General features: G+C 60.0%; 3 protein-coding genes and 1 non-coding gene across 7 annotated transcripts; 1 reads left to right on the top strand and 3 right to left on the bottom strand.

Annotated features, from left to right (window-relative positions):
* The first annotated feature begins 14 nt into the window (after nt 1-14).
* Nucleotides 15-27,315, top strand: RECQL5 (RecQ like helicase 5). Of its 2 annotated transcripts, XM_054709121.1 has the most exons (19): nt 15-765; nt 1,539-1,660; nt 2,997-3,515; nt 3,943-4,048; nt 4,570-4,681; nt 6,219-6,381; nt 8,920-8,999; nt 22,848-23,066; nt 23,245-23,344; nt 23,482-23,518; nt 23,632-23,690; nt 23,768-23,841; nt 24,134-24,227; nt 24,548-24,682; nt 25,176-25,696; nt 25,842-25,932; nt 26,116-26,340; nt 26,540-26,609; nt 26,697-27,315. In XM_054709121.1, the coding sequence occupies exons 1-19, from the start codon at nt 639-641 to the stop codon at nt 26,795-26,797; spliced, it is 2,955 nt and encodes a 984-aa protein (XP_054565096.1). In that variant the 5' UTR covers nt 15-638; the 3' UTR covers nt 26,798-27,315. The 2 variants fall into 2 exon arrangements, with proteins under 2 accessions (XP_054565096.1, XP_054565095.1); XM_054709120.1 differs by having other exon boundaries at nt 26,540-27,315.
* On the bottom strand, nt 9,886-10,963 carry SMIM6 (small integral membrane protein 6). Its single transcript, XM_028130580.2, has 2 exons — nt 10,803-10,963; nt 9,886-10,187 (listed from the first exon to the last, which is right to left on the bottom strand). Exon 2 carries the CDS (start codon nt 10,179-10,181, stop codon nt 9,996-9,998), a length of 186 nt encoding a protein of 61 aa, XP_027986381.1. The 5' UTR covers nt 10,182-10,187; nt 10,803-10,963; the 3' UTR covers nt 9,886-9,995.
* LOC114227634 (U6 spliceosomal RNA) lies at nt 13,621-13,727 on the bottom strand. The gene has a single exon (XR_003613718.2). It is a non-coding gene; the product is annotated as a U6 spliceosomal RNA (small nuclear RNA).
* On the bottom strand, nt 15,363-21,617 carry SMIM5 (small integral membrane protein 5). 3 transcript variants are annotated; one of them, XM_028130577.2, is made up of 3 exons: nt 21,224-21,617; nt 16,436-16,593; nt 15,363-15,967 (listed from the first exon to the last, which is right to left on the bottom strand). In XM_028130577.2, exons 2-3 carry the CDS (start codon nt 16,560-16,562, stop codon nt 15,858-15,860), a joined length of 237 nt encoding a protein of 78 aa, XP_027986378.1. In that variant the 5' UTR covers nt 16,563-16,593; nt 21,224-21,617; the 3' UTR covers nt 15,363-15,857. The 3 variants fall into 3 exon arrangements, with proteins under 3 accessions (XP_027986378.1, XP_027986379.1, XP_054565097.1); XM_028130578.2 differs by having other exon boundaries at nt 16,436-16,588; XM_054709122.1 differs by lacking the exon at nt 21,224-21,617 and adding an exon at nt 18,478-18,487.
* Nucleotides 27,316-27,594: the final 279 nt, after the last annotated feature.

The following is a 27,594-nucleotide window of genomic DNA, read 5'->3' as shown; positions in this document are numbered from 1 at the left end:
CGGCACGACGGAAACAAGGTTGCTGGGGTTTCGCCCGGCTGTGGTTGTCCGGCTGTTTGGCTTCTCAGAGTTGGCGGTGGCGATGGGGGTCTTCGAGTAGTTCCCGAGCCTGCAGGCGTCGGCCGCCCCCCCCGAACTAGAGCCCTCCGCTCCCGGGCGGCCCACGGCCAGCTCTGATATCCTGGGGTGAAGCGGATCGGGGGCTCAGAGAAGGAAAGGGGAGGAGCTCTCACTCCGGGAGTTGGGAAGAAGGGATCCGGGTCTGGGGGGAAAAGAATGGGCGTCATGGCTATGCTTATAGAAGGAGCAGAAGGTGGAACTTAACCAATTCCACCTTCTCCAAACGATTCCGAAGACGTCTGTGTTTCTGCTCGTCTGATATCTGGCTCCCCTGTGCATACGGTGGCCGGGGATAGTTCAGTGTTTTTATTTTCACTGCTGTGAACGTGGAGATGTTAATTACCCAGGAATGTATTGATGTATGACTTGAAAATGATATATTGCTTGAGTAGTGTAATCAAGCAAATTTATACTAAAGAGAAAAAATAAGCAGTATTTTAAAAGCAGAACAGGGTTTTTTGTCACAACCCTGTGGTCATCACCTTGGCCTTAACCTTTGGCTACTGTCTGTCGCTAAGATGAGCACCCACCGTTCCTCTCCCTTTGACCCTGAGCGTCGAGTCCGGAGCACATTGAAGAAGGTCTTCGGGTTTGACTCTTTTAAGACACCTTTACAGGAGAGTGCGACCATGGCTGTAGTGAAAGGTAACAAGGCCACACTTCCTGTGTTTACATTTACCCCAGCTATACCATAGCACTGCCGTCCAACACCCTCCTCCTAACCCCTCCTACCTCCCCACCCTTGGTCCATAACCGGTTTTGGAAATCTGATCGACCCCAAACTTGCCGTTTTATGGGCAGAACCACCCAACTGTTCTGTTTCTTACATTTCATAGCCAGAGCTACAGACTGTCTTTGAAAACAGTTCACAGATGCCTCTTGGTTTGTGTGGGAGTGGCCGCAAAGGCCTCATCCAGTCGCTGACCTAGGTAATCCCTTTGTTAAAGATTGAGTGGCCTGGGTCCCAACTAGGGAAGGAAGGATTCGTAATATTATCCACTTGAGATTTGTTGACACATGGAGGTTGTCAAGAGGGGAGCAGCTGTGTACAGTTAACTACACTGTGATGTTTATAAACAAGACATCTGAACGATGTTGCTTCCATGTCTACACAGATATGCGCACTCATGTAGAAGCATCAGCTTTCATGGCTACTTGAAACATTGTAGTTGTTATTGCCTTGATCAGAAATGGTTCGTGTGCTTTTCCAAATGTCCCTGTAACCCTTTTCATAGAAAGGATGGGAAGGGAATTGAGAATATATTGAGACCCGCCCCCCCCCCCCCCCCCCCCCCGCCATTGTACCAGACACTCTGCTAGGGCTTTTCCTACACTCTCATTTAATTCCTAACAGCCTTTGACGAAGGAAAGATAAAAGGCAGAAGGCATTGAGATGCTGTCTTCTTGTATTTTTTCAGGTGACAAGGATGTTTTTGTGTGCATGCCCACAGGGGCAGGAAAATCCCTCTGCTATCAGCTCCCTGCTCTGTTGGCCAAAGGCATCACCGTGGTCATCTCTCCTCTCATTGCACTGATTCAGGTGAGGCTTAGGGAAATGAAGATGCTGGCCCAGAAAGTTTAGGGGAAGGTTGTTTATCGCTGGAAATTTCACTTCTGCTTTCTTTGGTCTTTTGCCTCTCACATTCTTTGATTTGCTTATCCCCCTCTCTGTACCCGAATTGCCCATACGCAGGCTTCTCCACTAGTGCATAGTGCTGTGTGGTCTCTTACCTTCCTGTGTTACTTTTTGTCCAGACGAATGTGGAACTGTCTCGTGCACATGCATGCAGATGGGTAGAGGGCTAAATTGATGGGGGATCCCTGGTGTCCTGCTTTATTCTGGCAAGGGCGCACCTATGAAAGAAAAAGGGATGAGAGGCCGATTGGGATGTTGTTAACACCTGCTCTGCACTTCTGACTATATTTGAGGCCTGCAATGGGCTGCTAGAATCAGAAATGAGGAAGTGTAGCCACGTAATAGTGGTTAAGAGCTATCAACTGTGAAGAAAGAGACAGGAAAGAACGATAAGAGCGCTTAATGGGTGTTTGCTGGGGCTTTATGCTGGAGCTTTATGTGCATTCATTACACCTTTGAGACATAAGATTTCATTCTCACAACAATCCTATTAGGTGTCACTATTTTTAAAAATATATATATATATTTTTATTGATTTCAGAAAGGAAGGGAGAGGGGGAGAGAGATAGAAACATCAATGATGAGAGAGAATCATTGATCGGCTGCCTCCTGCATGCCCCCTACTGGGGATCAAGCCCGAAACCTGGGCATGTGCCCTTGACTGGAATTGAACCCGGGACCCTTCAGTCCGCAGGCTGATGCTCTATCCACTGAGCCAAACCGGCCAGGGCAGGTATCACTATTTTTATAGAAGAGCGAGAAAGAGAGTGAGAAAATGGACAGGCTAAGGTTAAGAACAAGCCCAAGAACATGTGGCAGGTAAGTGAGCCAGGATTAAATCCAGGTCTGTCTGCCAGGCCTGTGTGGCTCAGTGGTTGAGAGTCGACCTATGAACCAGGAGGTCACGGTTGATTCCCGGTCAGGGCACATGCCCTGGTTGTGGACTCAATCCCTAGTAGGGGGCATGCAGGAGGCAGGCAATCAGTGATTCTCTCTCATCATTGATGTTTCTCTCTCTCTCTCTCTTCCTCTCTGAAATCAATAAAAATATATTTAAAAATAATCCAGGTCTGTCTGGCTCCAGAGCCTGTCCTCTCAACCACGTCACCCTCAGTCCTTCTTGCAGGCAAAGAAGAGACACGTTGGAGGGTGGGAGGAGGACGTTGTATGACTGGGAAATGCCCCCGAGATGCTGAGGGCCAGTTGACTCCCCTCAGTGTGTCTCCCCTTCTGCCCTCAGGACCAAGTGGACCACTTGCTGGCCCTGAAGGTGCGAGTGCGGTCCCTGAACTCGAAGCTCTCGGCACAGGAGAAAAAGGAGCTGCTCTCCGACCTGGAGCAGGAGAAGCCCCAGACCAAACTCCTGTACATCACGCCCGAGATGGCAGCCTCCGCCTCCTTCCAGCCCACCCTGAACTCCCTGGTGTCCCGCCACCTGCTCTCCTACCTGGTGGTGGACGAAGCTCATTGCGTTTCTCAGTGGGGGCACGACTTCCGCCCCGACTACTTGCGCCTGGGTGCCCTGCGCTCCCGCCTGGCACATGCCCCGTGTGTGGCTCTGACCGCCACGGCCACCCCGCAGGTCCGTGAGGATGTGTTTGCGGCTCTGCACCTCAAGCAGCCGGTTGCTGCCTTCAAGACTCCCTGCTTCCGGGCCAATCTCTTCTACGACGTGCAGTTCAAGGAACTGCTTTCGGATCCCTACGGGAGCCTGAGGGACTTCTGCCTTAAGGCGCTTGGCCAGCAGGCTGGGAAAGGGGTGAGGGCACTGAGCTCTGGGGAGCCCAGAGCTGGGTTTGCTTTTCTAAGACCTTTGCTTTTTCTGGCTTCCTCAGCCCAGACGAGCTGTAGCTGCTTAAAGCACAGAGACTCGTCCCTCTGGCTTCCTGGCGTCCCCTCACTGGGCTTTCCTTGTCCGGAAATTCTCTGACTGTGGCCTTTGCAGACTTAGTCAGGGTTTGAGGGAGGAGGCAGAGGAGTTTGGTTGGCCGGGCCTCGGGGGCGCTGAGCCGCTTCGGTCCTGCTCTGTGAGAGGGGCAGAGCCCTGCTGGGCGGCCTGCCTCAGGGAGACGTGGGGCTGATGGGAGACGGTGCAGAGCTCCTGTTACAGAGGCCGCAGGACAACGGGCTGATGGCTCGCTTTCCCAGCGCTGATTTCCTTCCCGTTGTCCTGTCTTCGCCTTCAGGTGCTGTCCGGCTGCGGCATCGTCTACTGCAGGACCAGAGAGGCTTGTGAACAGCTGGCGATAGAGCTCAGTTCCAGGGGGTTGAGTGCCAAGGCCTACCACGCAGGTGAGGGCCGCCCGGGCCACATGGTCCGCTCCGCTCTCACAGGCCTCTTGGCGCGTGTCTTGTTCCTGTGGCTCCTGAGAAATCAGGTGGTCTGCCATCTGGTCTAGCTTCCCAGGCAGAGCTAAAGTGGTTCACTCACATCCACCAGAAGGAGTCTGGCCAAGAATGGGTCTAAAATGAGACCGGGGCTCCGGGACGCTTTCTCTCGCCCTGTGCCCAGCAGCCGGGGAGGAGTTGTTAAAGCCCGGCTGCTGGTGTGGAAAGAGCACAGGCTTTGGAGGCCAGCGGACTTGGGTTTGAACCTTGGCTCTAACATTCATTGAGAACGCAGGCCGGGCCTTTATATTTATTAGCTCAGGCTCAGAGAGGCTAAGTGCCTGGCCCATGGTCACACAGCAGGTAAGTAATGGATTCAGGGGGTGTGTGTGTACAGTGCCCGACATAGTGTCAAACCCAAGACAGACCCCAAGGGAACCCCAAGGGAAATGCGAGCTCCCTTCTCCACCTTCCCCCCTTTATAGGGCTGAAGGCCTCTGAAAGGACGCTGGTGCAGAACGAGTGGATGGAGGGGAAGGTCCCCGTAATCGTTGCCACCATTAGCTTCGGGATGGGAGTGGACAAAGCCAACGTCAGGTGAGCTCTGGTTCTTGTCTTCCCTTCCTGGTCAGGGCCTGGCTGGGCGTGGGCTGCCAGGAGGACCAGGTCCCTGTGTTCCTTCTAGCGCCAGCGGGGAAGGAGGCCCCAGGGGAGGGTCCCTGGGTCACAGGCCACAGTGATGGCACAGCACGTCCTGCTGATCCCCAGGAGATGGGCCGCACTCAGACCACCAGGCTCATTCATTAACACAGCGCCGCTCACTCACGTCCTAGCGGAGGGCCCTGTGAGGGGTGGAATGACCATCTTAACCTGCTCCCTGCGGGAAGTCGGAGGCCAAGCGCTTGTTCCCATCGCTGCTTGTTACTGCCGGCTGACGGGCCGGAGGAGACGAGTGCAGCGGCCTCCCAGGCCCCGCTGGCGGCGGTTTGCTCTGACCTTGGGGAGACATTTGGGCTCCAGACTGAAGCGCTGGCTTCGGAATAACACCAGCAGTGATGCCGTGCTGGCTGGCGGAGCTCTTCTGCACACGCGGTCTTGTCAGTGACTGAGTTGGTCAGGGTAGGAATCAGTCTGCGGACTGCATTTGAGAGAACACGGACATTTTTTTATGTTTTAGACTTTTAGTGATTTTACTGGAGTGACATCGGTAAATAAGATTACATACAGTTTCAGGTGTACAGTTCTACAATACATCATCTGTCTGTCGTATTGTGTTCACCACCCAAAGGCCAGTCTCCTTCCGAACACGGACCTGGGAACCTGAGTTTGGATGCTGGGTTGGCTGTGTCTTGTTAGGGGCCAACTTTGAAGTCAGACACCCCCAGGCTGAGACTCTAGCTCTGCTGTCCCCTTGCTGTGTCCCCTTGTACAGTTCACCTCTGCATCTCACGCTCGTTGTCTCTGGCACGGGGCTGCCTCCCATGATGGTGACTGTAACAATCCAATGAGACAAATATGTCCGCTGGTTCCTAGCAGGTACTCAGTGTTATCCCTTTCCCTCTCCAGAGAGATCCACAAGGACCTTTATCAAGGCTGTGGGGCTCCTAAGTGGCCTAATCTGATTTGTTTAAGTCCAGTATGTTTTTCCCCACGGGACCTCTGACCAGGGTTTTTGTCTCTCGTATGGGTTGGAATTGCCCCTTGACTGCTATGGCTCTGACCTGGGCTGCTCCATGGCAGGGAGGCCTGCCGATGGACTGCAGGTGTCCTAGCCTAGTGGTCGGCAAACTGCGGCTTGCAAGCCTCATGTGGCTCTTTGGCCCCTTGAGTGTGGCTCTTCCACAAAATATCACAGCCTGGGCGAGTCTATTTTGAAGAAGTGGCGTTAGAAGAAGTTTAAGTTTAAAAAATTTGGCTCTCAAAAGAAATTTCAATCGTTGTCCTGTTGATGTTTGGCTCTGTGACTAATGAGTCTGCAGACCACTGCCCTAGCCATACTTCACCCTGGGGTCCTCTCTGCCTGCTCGCCCACCCAGCCCTGCTCACTGGAGAGCCCTGCCCCACCTGCTCAGAATCACTCCTCCCCTCAGGTCTCCTGCCACGTCTCATGCTGCTGCCCCTTTGGGTCCTGCAGGTTTGTCGCCCACTGGAATATTGCCAAGTCTATGGCTGGGTACTACCAAGAGTCTGGCCGGGCGGGCAGGGACGGGCAGCCTTCCTGGTGCCGCCTCTATTACTCCAGGAGCGACCGGGACCAAGTCAGCTTCCTGATCAGGAAGGAAGTAGCAAAACTCCAGGTAAGTCCCAGGCAGTAGTAGCCCTTTCTGTCCAAACTGACAGCTCTCCGATTTTGCGCAGCTTAAATCTGAACTCAGATGGAGATTCTGTAAGCTGGAGGGGCGCTCCTGGGGCCAGATGGTATAGCAAGGGGGAATTGTATGTTGGTCGATGGGCATTGCAACAAGCTAGGTTAGACTTGTTTTCTTTTTAAGATTTTTAAATTGATTTTTAGAGAGGGAGGGAGAGAGAGAAACATCCACGTGAGAGCAAAACATCAACCGTCTGCCTCCTTCACGCCCCCTACCCATGCATGTGCCCCGACAGGATATCGAATTGGCAACTTTTCGGTGCTAGGACAACGCCCAACCAACCGAGTCATACCAGCCGGGCTAGACTTCTTTATGTTTAATTTATCTTAGTACGGTCTTGTGTGTGCATGTTCTTTTCCATAGTCAAGATCAATCCTGCCTTGTTTTAATCAGCATTGTTACATAAGCATTTTCTCATATTTTTATGTAAGTTCTTTTTTTTTCTCTTTAGTCTTTAAAAAAAAATCATGCATTCTTTGTCCAGAGCCTAGAAACAGACCCACGTGGAAAATGGATGTAAGATAGGCAGTGTTGCAAATCAATAGAAAAAGGATGAACTGTTGAATAATTGGTGCTGGAAAAGATACAATTAAATTCCTACCTCCCATACCGTACACATGCGAATTACCGATGGATTAAATACCTCAAAAAACTGTAAAAATGGGGAGAAGTACTTGATGGCCTTGAGGAAGGGAAGAGGATGTCAAGATTTGAAAAGCAGAAACCATCAAGGACGATACTCTTATTTGACTAAATTCAAACTAAACATTTCTATAAACACAGTGATAAAGGAGCCGTTGTTGGGGAAATACTTGCAGCGTACGTAAGTGACTGAGCACGTAGGGAACTCTTACAGGTGAGTGAAAGGCAGCAGCTGAGAGCAGGAAGTCTGAGTGTCACAGGGAAGGGAGCCGGACTAGTGAGCGTGTGAAGAGATGCTCACCTCACGGAGGGGTGGGAGAGACGCAGGCTAGATGACCAGCTGCTTCCGCCCACCAGACTGGCAGCAATGGACACCCTCTTTGTGGGGACGTGGGAAGGGTAACTCACAGTGCTGTCAGGAACGTAAACTCGTACGACTGCTTCGAAGAGAGAGGAGGTGATAACGCGTAAGTGGAGGATGCTGGTGCTCTGTGATTCGGTAATCCCACGTCTGCGTAGACAACCTGTCACGTGTACAGGGATGTACAGGGATGTTGGCTGCAGCACCTAATAGTCAATCAGACTCTTCCTCTGTAGAGTGTTGGATAAGAAAACGGTGGGTTAGTCACAGGGCAATGGGCTAGAACAGAAAACTGACCCAGTAAATCTACATGAATCAACGTGGATCAATCCCCCAAAGCATAATGTGTGAAGTTGCAAAAGAATACATGTAGACTTTTCCTAAAGAACGATGAAATACAAGTACTTATTTCTAGTCCCACTAAAAGGACAACACAACGACTATACACACACACACACACACACACACACACACACACACACTTACGGGGACAAGGAGAACAGGAAAGAAGACATCAGGAGCTAGAAATGTCAATGCATATCTGCCCATTTATAAGAATTTATTAAAAAAAAAAACTGGCAAGCCCTAGCTGGTTTGGCTCAGTGGGTAGAACCTGTGGACTAAAGGGTCCCAGGTTCGATTCCAGTCAAGGGCACATACCCGGGTTGTAAGCTTGATCCCACTAGGGGCCGTGCAGGAGGCAGCTGATCAATGATACTCTCTCATCACTGATGTTTCTATCTCTCCCTCTCTGAAAAAAAAAAAAATTAAAAAGAAAACCTGGCAAGACGGATGAATGTAAGACATTTTTAAAAGCAGCAGCTTTTCTCTGCATTAGCATAAGTACCTAGGAATGGAAATGAAAAAGAAACCATAAACTAAATAGTAGATCTGGAAAAATACAGAATGTAGAAGGCAAACAAAAGGCTGGAGTTGAGACTGAATAGAGAGCTTCCACCCCCTGGCACAAAACAAAGGACGTGAGAAAAGCTCATCTGAAGACATGCACTCATCAGTGACCACATAAATGCAAACTTAAGTGAAAGGCTTGGCACGTGTGTGAACGAGCTCTCACACCCTTCAGTGGCCCGGGGATGGGCCCGCGTCCCCCTTACAGTTACCCATGCACGGTCAGGTTTGGGGACACTGTTTTGTAAGTGGCTTTCTTACTCTCATTTGATGTTTTTCTCTCATTTTTTGAGCTACAAGGTAGTTCACCTATGGAAGACTTTTGCTAAATGGTCGTTGCCTTTTTTTTACTGAATTTATTGGGGCGATGTTGATTGATAAAATTATATAGGTTTCAGGTGTACAGTTCTGTAATACATCATCTGCCCATTGTATTGTGTGTTCACCACCCCAAGTCAAGTCTTCCTTCATTTATCCCCCCTTTACCCTCTTCCACCTCCCCACCCCCTTTCTCTGTGGTAACCACCAGAACAAATGTCGTTTCTTGTCTCCAGGAAAAGAGGGGGAACAAAGCCTCTGATAAAGCTGCCCTCCTGGCCTTTGAGGCCTTGGTGACCTTCTGTGAAGAACTGGGGTGAGTGACTTACTCGCGTGTTTCTGAACAAAATGTTACTGAGATCTTTTCCACGCCCCGCACCCACTCGTTAACCAGCTAACATGGGGCCACTCTCGGGCCACCAGGGGACCCTGCCTGCATGGGGTGTCTCCGGCCAGGCAACCTGGAAGTCGGGACCCTTTCTTTCGTGGAAGGCCCCCGAAACGGACGGCGTGAGGACTCGTTGAATATTTTGGGTCGTCGTCCATCCACCCTACTTCATCCCCTTCTGGAATGGATGGCCCCATGCGCAGCTCAGTCCTGAGCCCCTGGCATTGTGGTCATCACGTGCCGCTGAGCAGGGCCTCTGGCTTCACTGGAGGAGCCGCCCTCAGCCTGGACCCGAATAGGCATGTGGCGCGGCTTCTCTCTCGGCGGGGGTGCGTAACGGGCTTGGAGAGAGATCAGCTCCCCTCACATCGCGCCAGCCTGCCCACTGGGAACTCACTCACCCGTCTCATCTGCAGGAGCCCGGGAGCTGCAGTGACAGGCAGGTGGCGGCGGGCGGGCAGGTTCCGAGCACAGCGCTGTGAGCGGTGTGGGCGGAACGTCCAGGGGGCTCTGGACAAGCTGGGACCACCTTGCACTTGTTATTAGCCCTTCGGTCTAAAATGCTCCTCCATCCTCTGCTTCCTCTGAGCTGCGGCCATGGGAGTGTTCGGTTATTGGTGACCCGGCTCTTTCCCTACTAGTGTCAGAAGGAATGGCAATTAGGTTTGAAGCGGCCTCCGGCCTCCAGGCCTCCCTGTGTTTAGGCCTAGGTTGACCTGGGCTCTGGGGAGCCGGGGGGGACTCAGTGGTGAGCACGAAGGGACCTGCTTTATGGGGCTCGGCTCAGTGAGAAAGACAGACGCTTATCAGAGAATCACATAAAATGTATAATCCAGGCTGTTCAAGGGGCTTTGAGGGAAAGGCCCACGGTGTTTGGAGAGTGTAGAACAGGTGGCCCCCCTCCTTGGCCCCCCGAAAGTCAGGTCATGACTCTTCAGACTGGTCCACCTTCTCAGGAGGAGGGAGGGCCCCAAACACAATGGCGAACAGCATGAGAAGCAGGACGGTGATGACGAATATGCTGATCACGGCCAGGCCCCCCTGGTCCCAGGGGTTCTGCCAGAACTCCTCCTTCCAGAGGCGCCTCTGGTCTGCTGTCAGTGTGTCCATGTGGACCTGTGAGGGGGACAGGCACTGGGTGCAGGGCCTCCCCCCCCCCCAGGCGCCGCCCCGCCCCGCCCCCAGGTTCACCCGCTGGGCCATCTCCGAGACCCGCAGGAAGGGGTCTCTGGGCTCGATGCCTCCTGTGGGAACGGGCGAGGGCTGGCTCCCCCGAGGGGCCTTTGGGTCCTGTGGAGGCCACCTCTGGATTCTCAGGGGCGTGGGCAGGACTTCCTCTCCCAGCCTGAGACCTGCTCGGCTAAAGCTCCGCTCTGCACCAGGCGTCCTCACACCACGGCCCGCGGGCCACAGGCGGGTGTTTTTGCCGTTTTGGTTTTTTACTTCAAAGTAAGATATGTGCAGTGTGCCTAGGAATTTGTTCATAGTTTTTTTTAAACTACAGTCCGGCCCTCCAACGGTCTGAGGGACAGTGAACTGGCCCCCTGTTTAAAAAGTTTGAGGACCCCTGGTCTAGATCCTATTTTTCCTGCCTCAATTGGCACACATTGGGAGAGATCAGCATGGCTGCGGAGGAGTGGACAGCCTGGAGCGGAGACCTCCGGAAACTTCCTTGGAGGCAAGCCTGTAGCCAACAGAGGGGAGTCAGGGCAGAGAAGGAAGGAGTCTTACCTGACTCTGCTGTTAACACTCCCGAGTCCTGAGAGGGCGGACGGGGTGACCCTTAGGGGCCCACACTTTGGGGGATGAGCTGGAGAGGCCAGCAGGTGACCAGAGCTGTGCTCTGACTCAGAGAAGCAGCTGATGGGAGGAAAGGTGTCCTCAGTGCCAGGTGGCCCTGACCAGACCTCATTGCTGTCACAAAGGTGACAGAGGTGGGCCAGAGCCCATTGCCTAGCAACCTCTGGTCCCTTTCTGCCTTGCACACTTCCTCCCTCAGCTGCATTCGTCCTGCTCTGATGTCATGGGGAGGGGGGGCGCTGCTCAGGGCACACGTGTGGTGACGTCCTCGCTAAGAGAAGTCAGCCGTGGGGTGAGTAGGGGAGGAGACTGGAGCCAGGGCCCTTGCCCCAGGCCTTCCATCTACCTCCGGAAGCGGGTCCTGCCTCCCTCTGTCAGGATGAACTGTGGCCTGAAAGGACCTGCCGGGAGCTCAGAAGCCCTGGGGCTGGAACCACCCCTCAGGCTCCCTCCTGCGGTGCAGGGCGAATGGATCACTGCGCCTCCTGCTGGCACCTCCTGGAACTCATTTCTGGGTGGAAGTGTTTACCCCCATGGAGGCTCTGGGTGCTGTGGGCCTACCTTCTCCCCGGGCCTTTGTCTGCAGCTGCTTCGTGTGGTTGGTTCCTGCCCACGGGTGTGCCAGGCAGCTAGGAAGTGGGAACGGGCCGGTGCCCTGGCAAGTGATGCCTGACGGCCACCACTCACTCCACAAGTCAGGTGTCAAGCTCCGCTGTGCCAGGCGCTGCTGCCCAGCGTGAATCGGAGAGGCAGGCCCCCTCCCAGAGCTGACATTCTAGCGCACTGTCCTCACCCAGCTTGTAGGAGCTTTTCTAAGCGCCCATGCCCAGGCCGCGTCTCGTACCACTTACGTCACTCCCTGGGCGTGTCGGCCCCCAGCTTGGAAGAGCTGGCCAGGTGATTCGGATGCGCAGCAGGTGCAAGGAGGCGGGTGAGGTGCAAGTCCCTCTTAGCAGTCACGGGCTTAATTGACCCAGGCCGACCTGACTAATGCCCTTGGCCTGCTGACCGCTCCCAGCCCGCGGGCAGGTCTCTAGGATGCCCTTGTACTTCCGCTCCATCCGTGAAGTCGATGCTTATCAAGAATCAGCTGGTTGTTCCAAACCTGTTTGTGGCGGTTGTCATTGTAATTACATAATTGCGCTTAACATTACGTGGAAAATGAGGCAACAAGGATAGCCGAAGCCCCAGTGTCACAGCTGGGGACCGGCACGCTCACAGAGCCAGGGAGGGAGTGCGCTGGGTGTGAACTCCGCTCCGCATCTCAGGTCCGACTGTGCGGACCTCAGTGCGTGGGAGCCCCTTCCCGTCAGTACCTCTCTGACCACTTCGGAGTGACTCTGGAATCACTCACCTAATGCTCCTGCCCACATATCACCGCGGTGTGGACCGTCGTAAACAGTTCGTAAAAATGCAGGAGGATCTCACACTCGGTGTCTTTGGGGGTGTCTTTAAGTTCTTGCTCTGCTTCCACGAAGCCAAATGAGACAATCCAGGAGCTCTGGGCAGCAGGCCACACCGGCCAGGAGAAGACCCTGGCCCCACCTGCGCCAGGAAGACCATTGCTTTCGCCACCTTTTTTAGTCACTTGCTGGCCCGGACCAGAACATTCTGCTGAAGGGACCGCCATGGAGAGAAGTGGGCCGGGAGGGGGAGGGTGCTGTCGGTGCCTGTGGTGGAGCCTGGCCGGGGCCTGAGGGGACGCCCTGGAGGAGAGATGTTTGCGTGGAGACATGGAGGCTCGGTCAGACTTAGGGTTGGGCGTTGGGTTCTGTGGCAGGCGGCGGGCCCCAAGGATGGGGCAGGAGCTGTCTTCAAGGACAAATTAATTTGCCTCAGTGTTTTATGGTCTGGAACTGGTTTTACCCACAAGCCAATGGGCTCGTCGCCGTGAAGATTGGGTTGTGGATTGCTTTCAGTAGTTAATGTTTGAGAGACAAGTTGCAGGACCAAACCGGTTTGCAGGCTCTGCGCCACATTTTGCAGAGCCTTGAATGAGACTCTTGCACGGTGGCGTCTGAAAAGGCACGTTGTGCAGACAGTGACTGCATGGCCTTCAGTGCAGAGTGAGGCCCTTTTGAGGAACCGAGAGCGCAGAGGCCACAGGGGGAGGCACGGAGAGCCTGCCGGGCGAGCGTGAGCCCGCTGAGACTCGGGCAGTGACCGCAGGCAGGCGGCGGCGGCGGCTCGGTCCAGGGGGCTGCGGTCCAGAGGGGAATGGAGAAGTGTTGGGTCTGGAGTCAGCCAGACGGTCTGGTCTCGGGGCCCAAGACAACCTGAAGATGCCCCTTCCAGGGCCACCACCCACCCTGCTGTGCCTGTTTTTCCTTTCCCACCACGGGGGGTGGGGGGGGGCGGGGGGAGGGATTGCTGCGGCCTCTCCATCCCACCTGCCCGGAGAGACCCAGCTGGGAGCTGCCATCGCTGGTGCAGCTCTGGGTGCGATTGAAGCCAGCCTGGGGCTTGGCCCGATTGGTGGGGGGTGGGGAGGGCTCAGGGTGTGCCCGTTTGCCAAGGAATGGGGAGGAGCCAGCCCTCTGAGGACAGGGACATGTCTTGTTTGGACACAGCAGTTAGGTACTGCGTGGCCTGGCGGAGAAAAATGCAAATAAACCAGCCAGCCCGCCCGTCAGTATCAGGGCTGTCCCTGTGTCCTCCACTTCTTGGCAGCTGGACCAGGAAGCTAGAATCTTTTCTAACAAAGAGCTTCAGGCCCAGCCACCCCCAGGAAGGGACATCCTTTATACACACACACACACACACACACACATTTTTGTGTGTCATCCTTGCGCAGGGGCCATGCTCATCTTCTCTGTGTCGTTCCAATTTTCGTGTCTGTGCTGCCAAAGCCAGCACGGGAAGGGACATCCTTGATGCGGGTGAAAAGTCGCACAGGGACTGGGCCGCTGCGCTGTTGGAGCAGCTCCTGGACCGGGGCTTCCTGGGGACCCTCCAGCCGGTGTGGGTGGCGGTGGTGCAGGGACTGAGGGAGACAGGGCCGCCCCTCCCGCCTTCCTCCTGGAGTTTTCCTTCCGGGAGGGAGACCTGGTTGGGCCCCGCCTGCTCCCAGGAGGTTATTCTGAGACAGTTCAGGGTGTGGGTGTTTGGGATGTAGGGTTGGTTGGTGGAGATAATGGAATCAGAGCCTTCGCCTATGGGAGGCCCCGGCTGGGTGTGGCGGGGGGGAGGGGGGGGCTCTGCAGCCGGCGGGCTGGGCCCAGAGGCGGCTCTGCCACTCTGCAGCTGGTTGAACGTAGACAAATTGTCTAGCATCACTGAGGCTCAGTTTCCTCATCTTTAAAAAGTGGCGCTAGTGTTATCTGCAGCACTGTCACTGCGATGATTACATGATGCAGCCAAGCTCTTACGACAGTGCCTGAGCATGCCCAGTGCGAGCCTCAGTGGGTTTTGTTGCCTTTATGGCCACACCATCATTGTTGTCATCATCTTTCTGAATCCCATTCTTAGGGGCGGGGCGGGGTTGAGGAGACGGCAGGTTCTTGGATTTCTTTTATTTTGTACAGAAGCACTTCCTCTCTGAATCTTCCATCGAAACCAAACCCACAAGTCCCTGGACACCAGGAAGTGAAACTAGCCAGAGAGCTCCCCCGCCCGCCCCCTGCCAGCTGGAGGGGGCGGTGGTGGCAGGGCTGGCGTCCCCTCCCCACCCCGTTTTCTGGGCCACGGGCTTCTGCTCTCAGGCGGCCAGAGCATGGGCTGCCCGGCCAAGGTGGCAGAGGCATATGCAGGCCTCTGTATGGCTCTGGGGACCAGTGGGGACGGAGGGGAGGTGCCCTCGGAGCCCCTGCCTCCCCTGCATCATCCTGGGCTTGCACCCACGTGCCACGTTCTCCGGAAGAGAGAGCGGACTGAAGTGGAGCGGAGCTCTTAGCACGTGCCCCGCGCTGTGCCAGGCTCAACAGGCCATCTTAGGGCATCCCACGAGCACACCCCAGGGGGCAGTGACCAGGACTAGCCCATTTCCCAGGGAGAAAGCGCGGCTCGGGAGGGTCGCATCACTGACCTGCATTCCCACAGCTGGAGGCTGGGGCGAGGGTCTGAACCGGGCAGTCGGGCACACAAACGGGGAAGGGCGAAGGCGTCGGGACGCAGGTGTGGACAGAACTGGGGCCCGGCCCCTCTCTTACTCCGGCCGTTGGGGGAGACCAGAGGCCTGAGCCTCTAGCGCGAGGGTGCAGGCTCAAGTTAATGGCAGTGGCAACTGCTAAGTGGCCTTTCTGAGCCAGCACCTGCCTGGGACACACGCAGCGTCCATCGCTGCCCAGTGGGCGTCTGGGAGCCAGAGCTCGTCAGCAGCGGGTGCTTGACAGGCATCGCCCTGCACCCGCCACTGGTCCCACCGCATCCCGCCTGCGTGGTCCTCCCGCTTTCTCGGGCGCAGGGAGCGCGCTGGGCACGCCCTGGATCTCTGGCACGCGGCGCTGCTCATGCACAGAACCCAGCCCAGCGAGTCTGATGCCCAGAAACATATCATGAAAAAGCTTTTACTGGGAAAGAAACAGGCAAACTCTGGGCTGGGATATTGACACGCTCCCTCTCTGGTGGGGAGCGTGGGCCCAGGAGCTCCTGCACAAAGTCCCCGCGACTGGGCGGCTCCTCTTTGGCGTGGTCAGCAGAACCCCAAGGCCAGCTCCCCCAGGTGCGGGCTGTTCTCCATCGAGGTTTGGGGACCCCGCTTGCGTGTTTTGTTAAAAAGTGCAGGTAGGCCAAGATCCCCGGTGGTTGACTCTGTCCTTGAAGTGGTGGCTCCTCCTCGGCACCGTGCTCATGCTCACTGCAGGGGGAGGTCCTGTGACCGTTACGGCCCTTGTTTCCATGACAAGCCCCCACGTGCCGTGCCCGGGTCCTGGGCGGGGCCAGAGCTGTGACAGTGGACTTGGTCTCGAGGAGTCAGGGCTGGGGGTCCAGGCCGACACCCGGGTGTGGCGTCATAGTCTCTCCAGCTTCTCGGTCAGCTCTCCGCCCTCATGGCGGGGTCACAGGCCGCACCTGGGCCTTCCTGGCCCTGGGCTCGGGGCAGCAGCACTGAGTGCAGCAGCAGCTACAGGCCACCAGCAGCAGCAGCAGCACGGTGCCTGGAGGGTCGGGGAGAGGCAGAGGCACCGAACTCTGAGGTGGGAAGAGAAGGAATGCCCACCTCTTCCCCAGAAGCCCCTCTGGGGGTGGGAGGGCCTCTGCCCAAGCTGGACACGCTGGGCAGCAATACCCGAGGCTCTCCATGCCGGCCACTGGAGCCGGACCTCCTCCCTGTGGTACCTCCTCCGCTTGCCAGAGCTCTGGTCCCTTCATCCCTGGGGCAGGATGCTGGGTGCCTCTGGTCCCAGCACCACCCAGCCCATCCCTTGAGGCATGTCCCAGGCCCAGGGGAAATGCCTCGTTTCCCCCAAGGGACATCTGCTTCCCCTCCTCTGCCCGGGAGACACCGAGCCACTCCGCCAGGGCTGCCCTACCCCCCCCCCCCCCCACCCCCCCCCCGGCCAGCGCCGTGGTCTCGCCTCCCGGGTGCCGGGAAGAGCCGAGGAGAACCCGAGAGCCCGACTGACCTGTGAAGAGGAGGATGACCGAGAAGGCCACGATCTCCACGGGCTCGGCCTGCGGCAGCCTCTGCAGCTTAAGCAGCAGCCTCTCCCCCACCCAGCGCATCTCCTGCACGAAGTCGGCGGCCCCCATTGGGCCAGCTCCCGGGTTCCTGCCGGCTGTGCTGCGGAGAGAGAGCACCTGAGTCCCCACGGGCACGGGCGGGCGGCTCCGAGAATCCACCCTCCCGCTCCCCTGGGCCCGCAGAACGAGTTTGTCAGGTCTCACCCTCTCGCCCCACTCGTCACACCCTGGTGGCTCAGGAGGGAGGGAGCCCGTGGGCCCCTGCTCAGTGGTGGTCCCCAGCCCCCCACAGCTGGCACTGCCCGGGGAGGGAAGCTGCTGATGACAGCCTGAGGCCCTGCTGGGAGCTGCTCAGTAGCGCCGGGCACGGGAGGGGTCTCCAGCCGCCAAGGTTGGCCGTTGTTTCTGTGTTGGGGTGACTTCACGCTCACATTGCTTCGTCTCAGACACCAGTCCTAGGTGTTGCAGGTGCCCTGCACTGGCGGCTCCCCTGGCGGCCCTGGGTCACTCAGGACTGGGGTACCGGCAGGGAGAACGGAGGTGGGGGGGGGGGGCGCGAAGCGAAGGGCCAGCGTGCCTGCACGTCGGGCATGTTGTAGAGCTGAGGTCCCTGCCCTCCGCCTCCCCTGCGGCCACAGGGAGCCTGGCCTCTTAGGACAGGGGCCAGCAACAGCGTGCCCGCCCAGCCTGAGCCTGCTCTCCAAGGCAGCTCTAATGCCAGGGCGGCTGACAGGTGGCCGGGGCTGTGCCAGACCTGGGGCTCTGGTGACTGCCGCCGCGTCCCGGTGTCAGCCAGGGTTCTCCGGGGGTGGCAGGTCTGCGAAGCCCGTCACTCCCGTGGTGCCACCGCCCAGCCTCCGTAGAGCCGCCCTCTGCCCTGGGCCGCCTCCCGCCTCGCTGTGCTGTGCAGCCCTTGCTTGAGCCGCTCGGGGTGAGGAGGGACCCACAGCGACCACAGCCGCCCGGTCCTTCTCGGGCAGCGCGGACTGTAGAAGGCGGGACCTCGTGCTGTGGTCACTGAGGACACCTGTGCCCTCTCTGCCTCCATCCCTTAGGCCTGCGTCTCCTCCTCCAAGTCATCTCTCTGGCGGTTGCGCCAGCTGCCCTCCGTAGCTCTGTCTGTTCCGTCTTGGATTTGAAGCTGTCCCCCTTCCTGCTTCGGCGACTGATGTCTCCTCTGAGTCTCTCTCGTGTTATGTGAGGATGAGGTGCCAGTGTTTCGAGGCTGGGGGAGGACCGGCCACCTGGTGGCACGGAGCCTGGCACGGGGAGGAGCCCAGCGCATGGGACTCCCCCCTGGGTGGGGTCTGGCCAGCGCAGGAGAGTTGAGGTGGCTTTGGGGGTAGGGACCTTCCTGCAGCACCTGGGGGGTTTCACTGCGCCCTTCATTCTGGAATGTTTGTGGCGTGGGAGGGGAGGGAGGGGAGGCGGGCTGGAGACGGCGCCGTTTTAAGTGGTGCTGGGGCGGCAGGCAGTGATGGCTCCCTGGAAAATCAGCTGCTTTCCTGTCAAAAGCGGGACCCTTCCTTCTCTCAGCCCCCTCCAGGGGCAGCACGCTTCCGCAAAGTCGATTGGGATCCGGTTCTCAAAGGTGCGAAGGCGCAGACGCCCAGAATGCCACAGGCCATCACTCCTGCCTCCTTTCTTTTACAAATGGGGAAACCGAGACCCGAGAGAGGAAGTGACTTCCCGAGGTCACCCGGCCGGACAGGTCTGACCAGCCCTCCCTGTGCTGCCCCATCCTGTCTCAGGGGAGGCCCGTCCTGGGAAGCCTCCTCTCTGACCAGCAAGATAAGCCCGCTCACGAGCAGCTTGCCGAGGGCACTGCCCAGCGGCGGCTCGGCTCAGTGCCCTGGGCCCTGGGGAGCGGGTGGGCTCTGCAGGGCAGCCGGAGCGCACCCTCGTGGGCCCGGGACTCTGCTCTCACCAGGCCCGGCTCCCAGGCCCAGCCACACCTGCTCTGCGAGAACCCCGAAGGACAGACCTTGCACGTCTTTGCGTCTCAGCCCTTCATGTTCCTCCCAGAGCACAGGCCCCCTCCCGTGGGCACACTGAACCGCTTTCCCCCATTGACCCTGGAGCAGCCCCTCCCTTGCTCCGAGGCCGGTGGGCACCCCGCCCCCAGGTTCCCACCCTCAGGTCTCATTCCAGGGGGAAGCACAGGGTTGAGGAGCTGTTCTCCCTCCCTCTTCCTCCGCACTCGGTCGGCTTTTTCAGCCTGATTGGCCCGGTGCCTGCACTGCCTAATGTATCCATCAGACACGCTCCTTAAAAGAGGTGGACGGAGGGCCGGGGGGCAGCAGCTCTTCACTGTGCTCCCACCCCCACAAAGCCCCGGGAGGGCTCAGAGGGTGTGGCAGGGAGGCCGGGCGGAGGGGCGTGGGGAGGAGGAAGGTTGCCCAGGTTGGGAAAGGCCGGGTTTGTTGATCCGAAGCCTCAGCTCTAAAGTCAGCCGTCCTCCAGGGATGTCAGAGAGTGCAGACCCCTGCCCGGAGGACCCCGCCCCCTCTGGGAGGACTGGGTCCGCAGCAGTAGCAGCAGCAGGCGTGGACCTGGATGGCATGCTGGCTTTGCACCCAGGGCCTCTGGAGACCAGAGCTGGCCAGCCTCGCCCATCGGGGCTGCTCCCTGGGCCCCATCTGCGCCGGAAAAGGCATGGGGCTGCTGCACGCGGCTCTTCTGGCCCAGAGACCGATAGCAGCCCCGGCTTTTCAGTTGCGCTTTGTCGTCTCCAGCTTGGGCTTGAGCAGGAGCCTCAGTGGGGGCCACCGGGGAGCTGGAGGGGCCCCTTTCCTGAGAGGGAGGCGGCACATTCCAGCAGGTCCCAGGCGGTCCTCCCAGTGGGCTATTTAAAGCCAAGGCCAAGGGGGCGCCTGCCGCCTGGTGCCCAATATAGCCAGCAGCCGTCAGGTGACCATGAGCTGGTGCCCCAGCTGCTGCTCTGGAGGGAGCCCTACTCGAGTTTCCAGCTGTGGCCTGGGGGGGAGGGGGGAGGGGTGCTCTGGGCTGGCTGCCTCTCCTCCCGGTACCTTCCCAGGTTGGAGGGAGGGGGGCAGGCCAGTCTAGTGGGGCTACTGAGAATTCTCCGTTTTTCTGATCTTTCTGTCTCAGGTCCACCAAACTCTGTAAAACTGTACCTTCTGCCTATGAACCAGGGAACCAGTGTCCCTCCCAACCCCATGGGGGGCGGGGGGGTGCAGGGCGTCAGTTAGAAGCAGCCAGAACAAGCGTTGGCCCTTCTTGGACCTTCCCAGGGTGCTCCCCGCTGGAGCGGCCGCCAGCGGAGGGGAAAGTGAGCAGGGCAGAGGGCAAAGCTGGCCGAGCTGGCCGGACGGGAAACATTCCTGTGTGTGTCATCTGGAACAGACAGCCTTGCAACAGAGTGGCCAGGCGTCCAGACACCTGCCACTCGGGACACAGCTTCCCTGTTTCCTCCTCGCAAAGCTGATACCCAACTCCCCAGGGAAACGGCGGGTGTGTTTGTGACTGATAAGTACAGGGCCCCGGGGCTGCTGGCTCAGCCTGTTATCCTGTCAGGGTGTTGTAGCCACCCTGCCCCAGGGCATTGTCTCATTGGAGAAAGAGCTAGAATGAATAATAACCTGAATGTGTGGGAGACCTGTGTGGCCAGCAGGGCAGAGGTGCCTGCCCCCTGTGTGCCGTGGGGAGCCGCCCCATGTCACCCCTTTTTGTCTCGGCTCCGTCTTGGGAAGTAGACACGGGTCCCTCCCTCCCCACCTTACCCGCCGCCTCCAGCACAGCCCGGCGTCTTCCCTCTCCTCCCGGGGGCTGCCCTTCGCTGCAGGACCTAGTCTCCCCAGCCACCCGCCAGGCCAAAGCCCACAGCCTCTGCCCAGCCCGGAACACTTGGGCGATCCTTGGCCCCGCGTCGCCGTGGGCCGCGTTTCTAAGTAGACACGGGCTTGTTTGCTTTGGGGGAGGCACCCGGAGGGCCGGGGGGACTTTAACCCTGGCTTGAGGACAGGGAAGCGGGCGTCAGCCTCCTGGGCAGGGCCGCTCTCCATGCTGCCTGGAGGACGGGCTAAGGACAGTGTTACCGTGGCGCAGCAGAGGGCCAGGCACTAGGGACCCCCTCTCTGCCCTCCCCTGAACCTCAGTCCCACCGTCCTCACCTTCTCCCCACCTGGCCCGGGTTGGGAGACCGGCCCTCTCACTCCTGTGCAGCCTTAGGGAGATGCGGGCTCGTGGGGCTCTCAGCGGGCCCGGGAGGAGCACGTGAGCGGAGCCCAGGGCTGAGGACACTGGTGGTCAGCAGGCCAAGCCCCCACGAGAGGTGGCTGCGGCGGTTCTGGTCTGGGCCACAGAGAGGCAGAGCTGCCTGGGCCCGGCCACATGGCTGGGGGGGCCTTGCCCTGAGCCTCCTGGGCTGGGGGAAGCAGCCAGGGGGGCGCTGCCTGGGTCCTGGGAAAGGGGAGCTCCGTGGGCAGGCGACGTTCCTCTCCCAAGCCCGGCAGCCACGTGCCTCGTGTAAGCCCCCTGAATGCAAAGAGCTTACACTAATGTGCAGAGTAAGCAGGCACCCTGCCCCTTGCCCGCGTCCCCGGTGCTGGGAGGCTGCAAAGCAGGGAGAGCCCGGGTTGGAACTGGGGGCCGTCCGCAGACGGTGACCAAGTGTGTCCCCCATGGTGAAGGGTGGTCCTCCGTCCATGAGGCGGGGACCTTGCTGCTCCATTCCCTCCATCCCCACCCGCTCAGCTGTGGCCACTCACCTGGGAGATCAGGTGCTGGAGCTGCGGGTGCCGCCGCCGCAGGTGCTGGGGAGCCAGGCAGCCCGGCCTCTTCTCCTGGGGCCTGTCCTCGGCCTCCCGCCACCTCGCCTTCCTTGTCACCCGCCTCTCTGGTGACCCAGTGCTGCTCCCTGGATGCCTCTCCTCCTGCGAGCCAGCGAGCGCTCCTCTGGTGCTGACAGCCAGCTGCTATCTGGGCTTCAGCTTTTTTGTTGTTGGTCGTCCAGGAGATCCAAGTGTCAAATTACACGGGGCGGCCACTGAGGGGGAGCCGGCCACAGGCGGGGCGGGCGGGGAGTCCTGCTGAGAACTTGCCCTGCCCTGGGAGGTCCCAGGAATGGCCCCGCTCTGAGCTCTGTCTCTTGCTTGTTCCTCCTCTTCCTCTGCCTCCTGGTGGGTGTGTGCTAAGCCACGTGGGCTGGGCCTGGGCCGGGAGCTGATGAAAGAGGAGGGTTCTCTGTTCCTCAGCCGAGATGACCCCAGGGAGGTTCCCGCTGAGGTGTGGAGTGGGCAGGGAGGGAGGGAGGCCCCCCGCACGCCCAGCTCCTGGGCTCCTGCCCTACCCTCAGGAGGGCCTTTGGCTCACGTCCCCACCACCCAACCTGCAACCTCAGGCCACTCCCGGGCTGGGCCTCTCTAGGGAAAGAGTAAATAGTGGGGGGAGGTGCCAGACCACCCAAGAAGCCAGCCCCCCACCCCCCACCAGGAATTCTGGGGAAGAGCTCAGGAGTCCCAGTGACCTGGGAGTGGCTGTGCTTGGCCTGCTGGCGGGGGGTGTGCCTCGTGTGCCACGGGCCAGAGGAGAGTGGATCCTGCGGTCTCCTTGCCAAAGAGCGTGCCAGGCTGTGGCTGCACTCAGGGCGGCTGTCGGGGCAGGCTCCAGGCCAGGCCGGGCCCTTTGACATTTGGCTGGTTGTGCCACCCCGTCGACCAGACTGTGCCTGGAACAGGACAGGAGCCCACCCCAGCCTGCGTCTCCGAGCTGTCAATGGAGCCCTTTGAGTGTGAGCACAAAACCCCAGTGAGTCAGGGCTTGGGGGAGGGGAGGGGTAAGGAAGCCAACCTTGCGGCCACACCACTTGGATGCCAGAGCCTCCCGAGGCCGGACAGGCAGCCACTGTGCCGAGGTACAGGCTTGGGCCATAGAACGTTACACACTGGTTTTCAGAGCAGCGCCGACAGCGCCCTCTGGTGGCCGCCTTGGCCTCCTTGCCGTCTCTGGCCATTCAGCGTGCATCCTCCACTCAGCTAAAGGCAGCCAGACCGGCTTCCTAGGGGCTGGGTGACAGTCAGCTCTTGGTCCTGAAGCCTGCTCCTCAGGGTCTCAGCTGTTCAGGGGTTTCTCGCACCAGCTCCTCTTGTCCCTGGGACGGGGCACCTGGACAGCTCTGCCTGCACACACACACACACACACACACACACACACACGCACACACACGCTTGCCGCTGGACTGGCCATTTGTAAGGGACTTGACAGAGCTGTGCAGCTCCTATGAGATGAGGAGTCTGCGATGCTTACCACAGTGCCGACACGGAGCAATGCTCAGCCTGAGCTCAGGGACTGCCTGGGCCCTCACCCCTGTCTCTGCCATGCTGCCTGCTCCAGGTGCCGCCATGCCGCCATTGCCAAGTACTTTGGGGATGCACCCCCCGCCTGCACCAGAGGCTGTGACCACTGCCAGAACCCCGCGGCTGTGCGGAAGCAGCTGGACGCCTTGGAGCGCAGCAGCAGCTGGAGCAAGACCTGCATCGGGCCCTCCCAGGGCAATGGCTTCGACCCTGAGCTGTATGAGGGCGGCCGCAGGGGCTACGGGGGCTTCAGCAGGTGAGGGGCCATGAAGCCGGGCCCCCGCCCACTGGAGATGGTCTGGCATTCTCTCCCTGGTGCCACGGCCAGATCATCCTTCTGCACCATGGGCCATGCTGGGGCTGCCAGGGCCTCCCGAGGTGTGGGGGGCGGGTAAAGGCCGGGCAGGGCTGCTCATGCCCAGCCTGTCCCCTAGGTATGACGAAGGTTCTGGAGGCAGCGGGGACGAGGGCCGAGATGAGGCCCACAAGCGGGAGTGGAACCTCTTCTACCAGAAGCAGATGAGTCTGCGCAAGGTGACGGGGGTGGGGCCTCTGTGGGGTCCAGGTGCCTCCTGCTCACTCACACCCTCAGCACCCCCTTCCCTGTGCTGACCTGGGTGCTGTCCTGCAGCGGGCGGGATGCCTCACCAGCCTTTCCTGTCCTCTTCCAGGGCAGAGACCCCAAGACAGAAGAATTTGTGCCCCCAGGTCAGTATAGGGGCTGTGGGCTGTTTCCAGGGTGTGGATGGAGGATGCCTCCTTGGGGGGTTGGGGACTCCAGAGAGTAGAAGGCAGAGTGGAGAGCCTCTCCTCCCCCCCAGATGAGGACTGTCCCCTGAAAGAGGCTTCTAGCAGGAAGATCCCCAGGCTCACTGTGAAGGTAAGAGGTAGCGGCTCCTCACCCCTGCCCCCAGCCTCAGGCTTGTGTGACCGACCTCTCCCGCTCTCCCTCTGCAGGCCCGTGAGCACTGCCTGGGGCTGCTGGAGGAGGCCCTGGGCAGTAACTGCCAGGCTGCAGGTGCCACCCAGGGGTGAGTGTCCCCAGTCACGGGGGGGGGGGGGGCAGGGGTTCTCCACGTCCTGTTCCTTTGGAAACTGCTGGAACTCTGGGTCCCCAGCCTGTTTGGGAGCTCCCTCCCCTGCTTGCGGCCCATACTACTCCCAGGGGATGCAGCTCCCTACAGCCCCCCACAGGGCAGGCTTGGTCACCCCGAGGGGAATCCCACCAGGCCCGGAGCCATGTCCAGGGTCCCCCAGGAGAACCCACCGGAGCTCAGCAGGCAGAGGGCTCAGGCCGGCCTGACACCTCCCTCCCTCCCTCAGACCTGACCTGCAGGCCAAGGCTGTGGAGCTAGAGCATGAGATGTTCCGAAATGCCAAGGCTGCCAACCTGTACAAGGCCAGCGTGTTGAAGAAGGTGGGCGGGGGCGGGTGGGCGGAGCTTGCTCAGGTCAGGGTGGAAGAGGTAGCCCCTCCTCGCTCCCAGGCTGGCTGCCACCCTCCGGCCCAGACCGCCCAGAATCCACTCCTCACCAGAAGCCACTCATTTGGGGGAGCCCACTCCCCCCTTTGCCAGCTGGAGGCACTTCTAGCCAAGCCCCTGAGGACTGGACCTTGTCTAGTGTCCAGTTGCCTACAGTCGCGGGCCACATAGCCCGCCTGTGGGAGCCTGGGTCGGGGCTGCCGGGAGCCTGTGGGTGCCTAGCATGCTTGCCCAGCCTGCCCACCCTGCCCCAGGTGGCCGAGATCCATAGGACCTCCAAGGACGGGCAGCTCTACCACCCGGCAGGCGGTGCCAAGGGCTGCAGTGCCCAGGCCGAGCCCCCAGAGCCCAACGAGCACGACATCCTGCCGGCCTCCCAGGTGTACTCGGTGAGCGGGCCTGGGGACGCTGGGGACGGCACGGGCCCACTTCCCTGTCCTCAGCTACGGCACAGCCCCTCCTCCCCTGACAGCCCGCCCCTGACGGCCCCGCCCCTGACAGCCCCGCCTCCCCGGAGAGCCCCGCCCCCTAACATCCCTGCCTTCCCAGAAAGCCACGCCCCCTGACATCCCTGCCTCCCCCGACGGCCCCGCCCCCTGACGGCCCTCCCTATGACAGCCCCGCCTCCCCTGACAGCCCCGCCTCCCCTGACAGCCCCGCCTCCCCTGACATAGCAGTCCTGGCGCCCGGGTGCCCCCCAGGCAGGCCCGCGAGCTTGTCTGCTCCCCGTCTGTGTCTCTCCAGCCCCACAGCCTGACCCCGGGGTTTGGTGCCGGTTTCCCTCCCCCGCCCTTCAGATCGCCACAAACACGGCCATACCTGGACCAGCCTTGGGGTGCCCTCGAGGGGCCTGCTGGTCAGCACCATCTCTCCTCCTCACAGCTCAAACCCAAGCGGGTGGGAGCCGGCTTCCCCAAAGGCTCCATCCCGTTCCAGACGGCCTCACAGCTGATGGAGGAGATGAGGGCCCTTCCGCCTGAGCAGAGAGGCCAGCAGGAGTCCCCCAGCCAGCCGTGTGGCCTCCAGGATGAGGAAAGCAGTGAGCCTGTCCCCAGGCTCAGAGAGGCCCCCGGAAGCAGTGCTCATTGTGGGGGGCCCTCCCCTGAGAAGGCAAAGGGCCCCTCTGGGGGCAGCCCCGCGGCCAAGGCCCGGGCCAACAAGAAGCAGCAGCTCCTGGCCGCTGCGGCCCGCAAGGACTCTCAGAACATCGCCCGCTTCTGCCAGAGGGCCGAGGGCCCGCCTGTCCTGGCTGCAGCCCCCGGGGCAGAAGGTGCCAGCCCTTCCTGTGCTGGGGTGCGGGGGCCCCTGCCTGTGGCCCCAGAGACACGGACCGAGGAGGAGGATGGAGCCCTGGGACGTTTGGCTGCTCACCCCCAGACTGAGTGCACCAGGGAGGGGCCAAGGTAAGGGCAGGGCAGTCCCGGAACCCTCTGGAATCCCCTTCGCTCACGGGCCTTCGTGACCACTTCCTACAGTGGGCTCTGCGGGCTGCCCGGCCGAGGGCACAGCTGGTACCTAAAGCCCTGACGCCTGCTCTCTCCTCGCCAGTGCCTGCCCACTGCGAGACCCGGGGCCCCCTGAAGGCCAGCTCACCCTCCCGGAGGGGACCCCGAGGGGCAAGCGGCCCAGGCCCCAGCAGGTACTGCCAGGGAGGGAGGCTGTGGGCCAGGCCGGCTCCGCTCTGCTCTGTCTCTACGTCCCAGGGGGGCTGGGCTGGGCTGGGCGGGAGGGAGGCAGCACGTGCTGTGGCCAGTCTTCCAGAAGCAGGGGAGGGGCCGGTGACAGGGAGCCAAGAGTGACCCTCCACTATGGCCCTGCCCAGGAGAACCCCGAGAGCCAGGCTCGGAAGAAGCCTCACCCCTCAGCCAGTGCCTCCATTCTAGCCGAGGCCAACGACAACATCTTGGCCAGCGGTCAGAGCACCATAAGCCGCGCGGCCCAGGGCTCCTGCCAGCTCGCGGCCCCGGGCACCTCCCTGAAGGTGGCTGCGAACATTGTGGTCAAGTGCCTGACCCCTTTCTACAAAGAGGGCAAGTTTGCCTCCAAGGTAGGCTAGGTGGGTGGGCTCTGCCCTCCCCGGCGCCTTGGGCACGGTGCGGGGAGGGCAGGGCTTGGGAGCCACTGGGAAGCAGGCGAGCCCCGGCCCGCGGCCCTCTCCCTCGGCTGCCTTGCCCTGTGGTCGTGGCTGTGGTTGCTCGGGGCCGAGCCGGGGTCTGAGCCCTTTGCTCCTCACCCTCCACCCGCAGGACCTGTTTAAAGCCTTTGCCCGCCACCTCTCCCACTCGCTGGCTCAGAAACCCTCTCCTGGGAGGAGCGGTGAGTGCCTGGGTCACCGGCCAGGCGGGACTGGGGGCCCTGCAGGGAGGCGACCGGCCCTCACACTCCCCCACCCCGACTCTCTAGTGAAGGAAGAGGCCCAGCACCTCATCAAGCAGTTCTTCCGGGGCCGCGCCCGCTGCGAGAGTGAAGCTGACTGGCACGGCCTGTGTGACCCACAGAGATGACCGACTGCTGCCCGGCGGGACCAGTGTCCCCCTCTCCCCTCCCCCCAACTCTACCGTGGGCCCGCTGGGCCTGACTCAGGAATGGGAAGGCGGACAGGCCTGCTGCCGCCAGCGGCATCTCTTTGCTCAGGGGCATCTCTTCTCAGGGTCCTTCCCCCTTCCCACCACACCTCGCTGTGGAGATGGCCCCGGACACCTCCCAAATCAAGGCCAGAGGTCAGCCCACCTTCCTATGTACTTGCAAGGCCTGAGGCCCTCTCTCTCCTGGCCTCCCGGAGTCCCACCTTAGAAGGACGTGGGTGGCGTGGCTGCTGCCAGGGGAACAGGAAGAAGAAATGGTCCCTCCACCTCTTGTACCCGAGCTGTAAGCCGGGGGAGGCCCACCTGTGCAAGGCGGCGGGGCTCCAGTGCAGGGCTGAGGGTGAGGGCAGTGGCCAGCCCTGCTTCTCGGCTCCTGCTCGGGAAGGCGAGGCTGGACCGAGGCGCCTCCCAGAGGAATAAAGTCTGTTCTGACACGTGCACGCACACAGGTTTTCTCTCGGGAGCTTTATTTCCTCGCCAGCTGCTGCTCCCAGGTCTGGGCTCTGCTGATCCTGAGGGGGCCAGGTACCATCTCCCCCAGACCGGGCAACATCAGCTGCCCAAGCTGAGTTCCTACAGCCCCATGCGCCCCCAAGAAGAGATCTTTGGAATCTTCCCCCCCGTTGATGTCACTGTAGCAGCCCCTGCCTGTGACCTCCATGTGGGCCAGCCGGGCTGTGCTGGGCAGGGTCCAGAACAGCCAAGCCACCAAGTCC

The sequence above is a fragment of the Eptesicus fuscus genome, chromosome 20, assembly GCF_027574615.1.
Source record: "Eptesicus fuscus isolate TK198812 chromosome 20, DD_ASM_mEF_20220401, whole genome shotgun sequence".
Taxonomy (NCBI): domain Eukaryota; kingdom Metazoa; phylum Chordata; class Mammalia; order Chiroptera; family Vespertilionidae; genus Eptesicus; species Eptesicus fuscus.
This window is presented reverse-complemented; position numbering and strand designations above follow the sequence as displayed.

Bases quoted from the DNA above. Each gene is read 5' to 3' on its own strand.
- SMIM5 (XM_028130577.2), bottom strand. From the start codon at position 16,562: ATGGGGGCCGCCGACTTCGTGCAGGAGATGCGCTGGGTGGGGGAGAGG. The intron at 15,968-16,435 runs GTCAGTCGGGCT...CCGACCCTCCAG, and splicing joins GGTCATCCTCCTCTTCACAG to GCACCGTGCTGCTGCTGCTG.
- SMIM6 (XM_028130580.2), bottom strand. From the start codon at position 10,181: ATGGACACACTGACAGCAGACCAGAGGCGCCTCTGGAAGGAGGAGTTC.
- RECQL5 (XM_054709120.1), top strand. From the start codon at position 639: ATGAGCACCCACCGTTCCTCTCCCTTTGACCCTGAGCGTCGAGTCCGG. The intron at 24,228-24,547 runs GTGGGCGGGGGC...ACCCTGCCCCAG, and splicing joins AGGCCAGCGTGTTGAAGAAG to GTGGCCGAGATCCATAGGAC. The intron at 25,697-25,841 runs GTAAGGGCAGGG...TCTCCTCGCCAG, and splicing joins TGCACCAGGGAGGGGCCAAG to TGCCTGCCCACTGCGAGACC.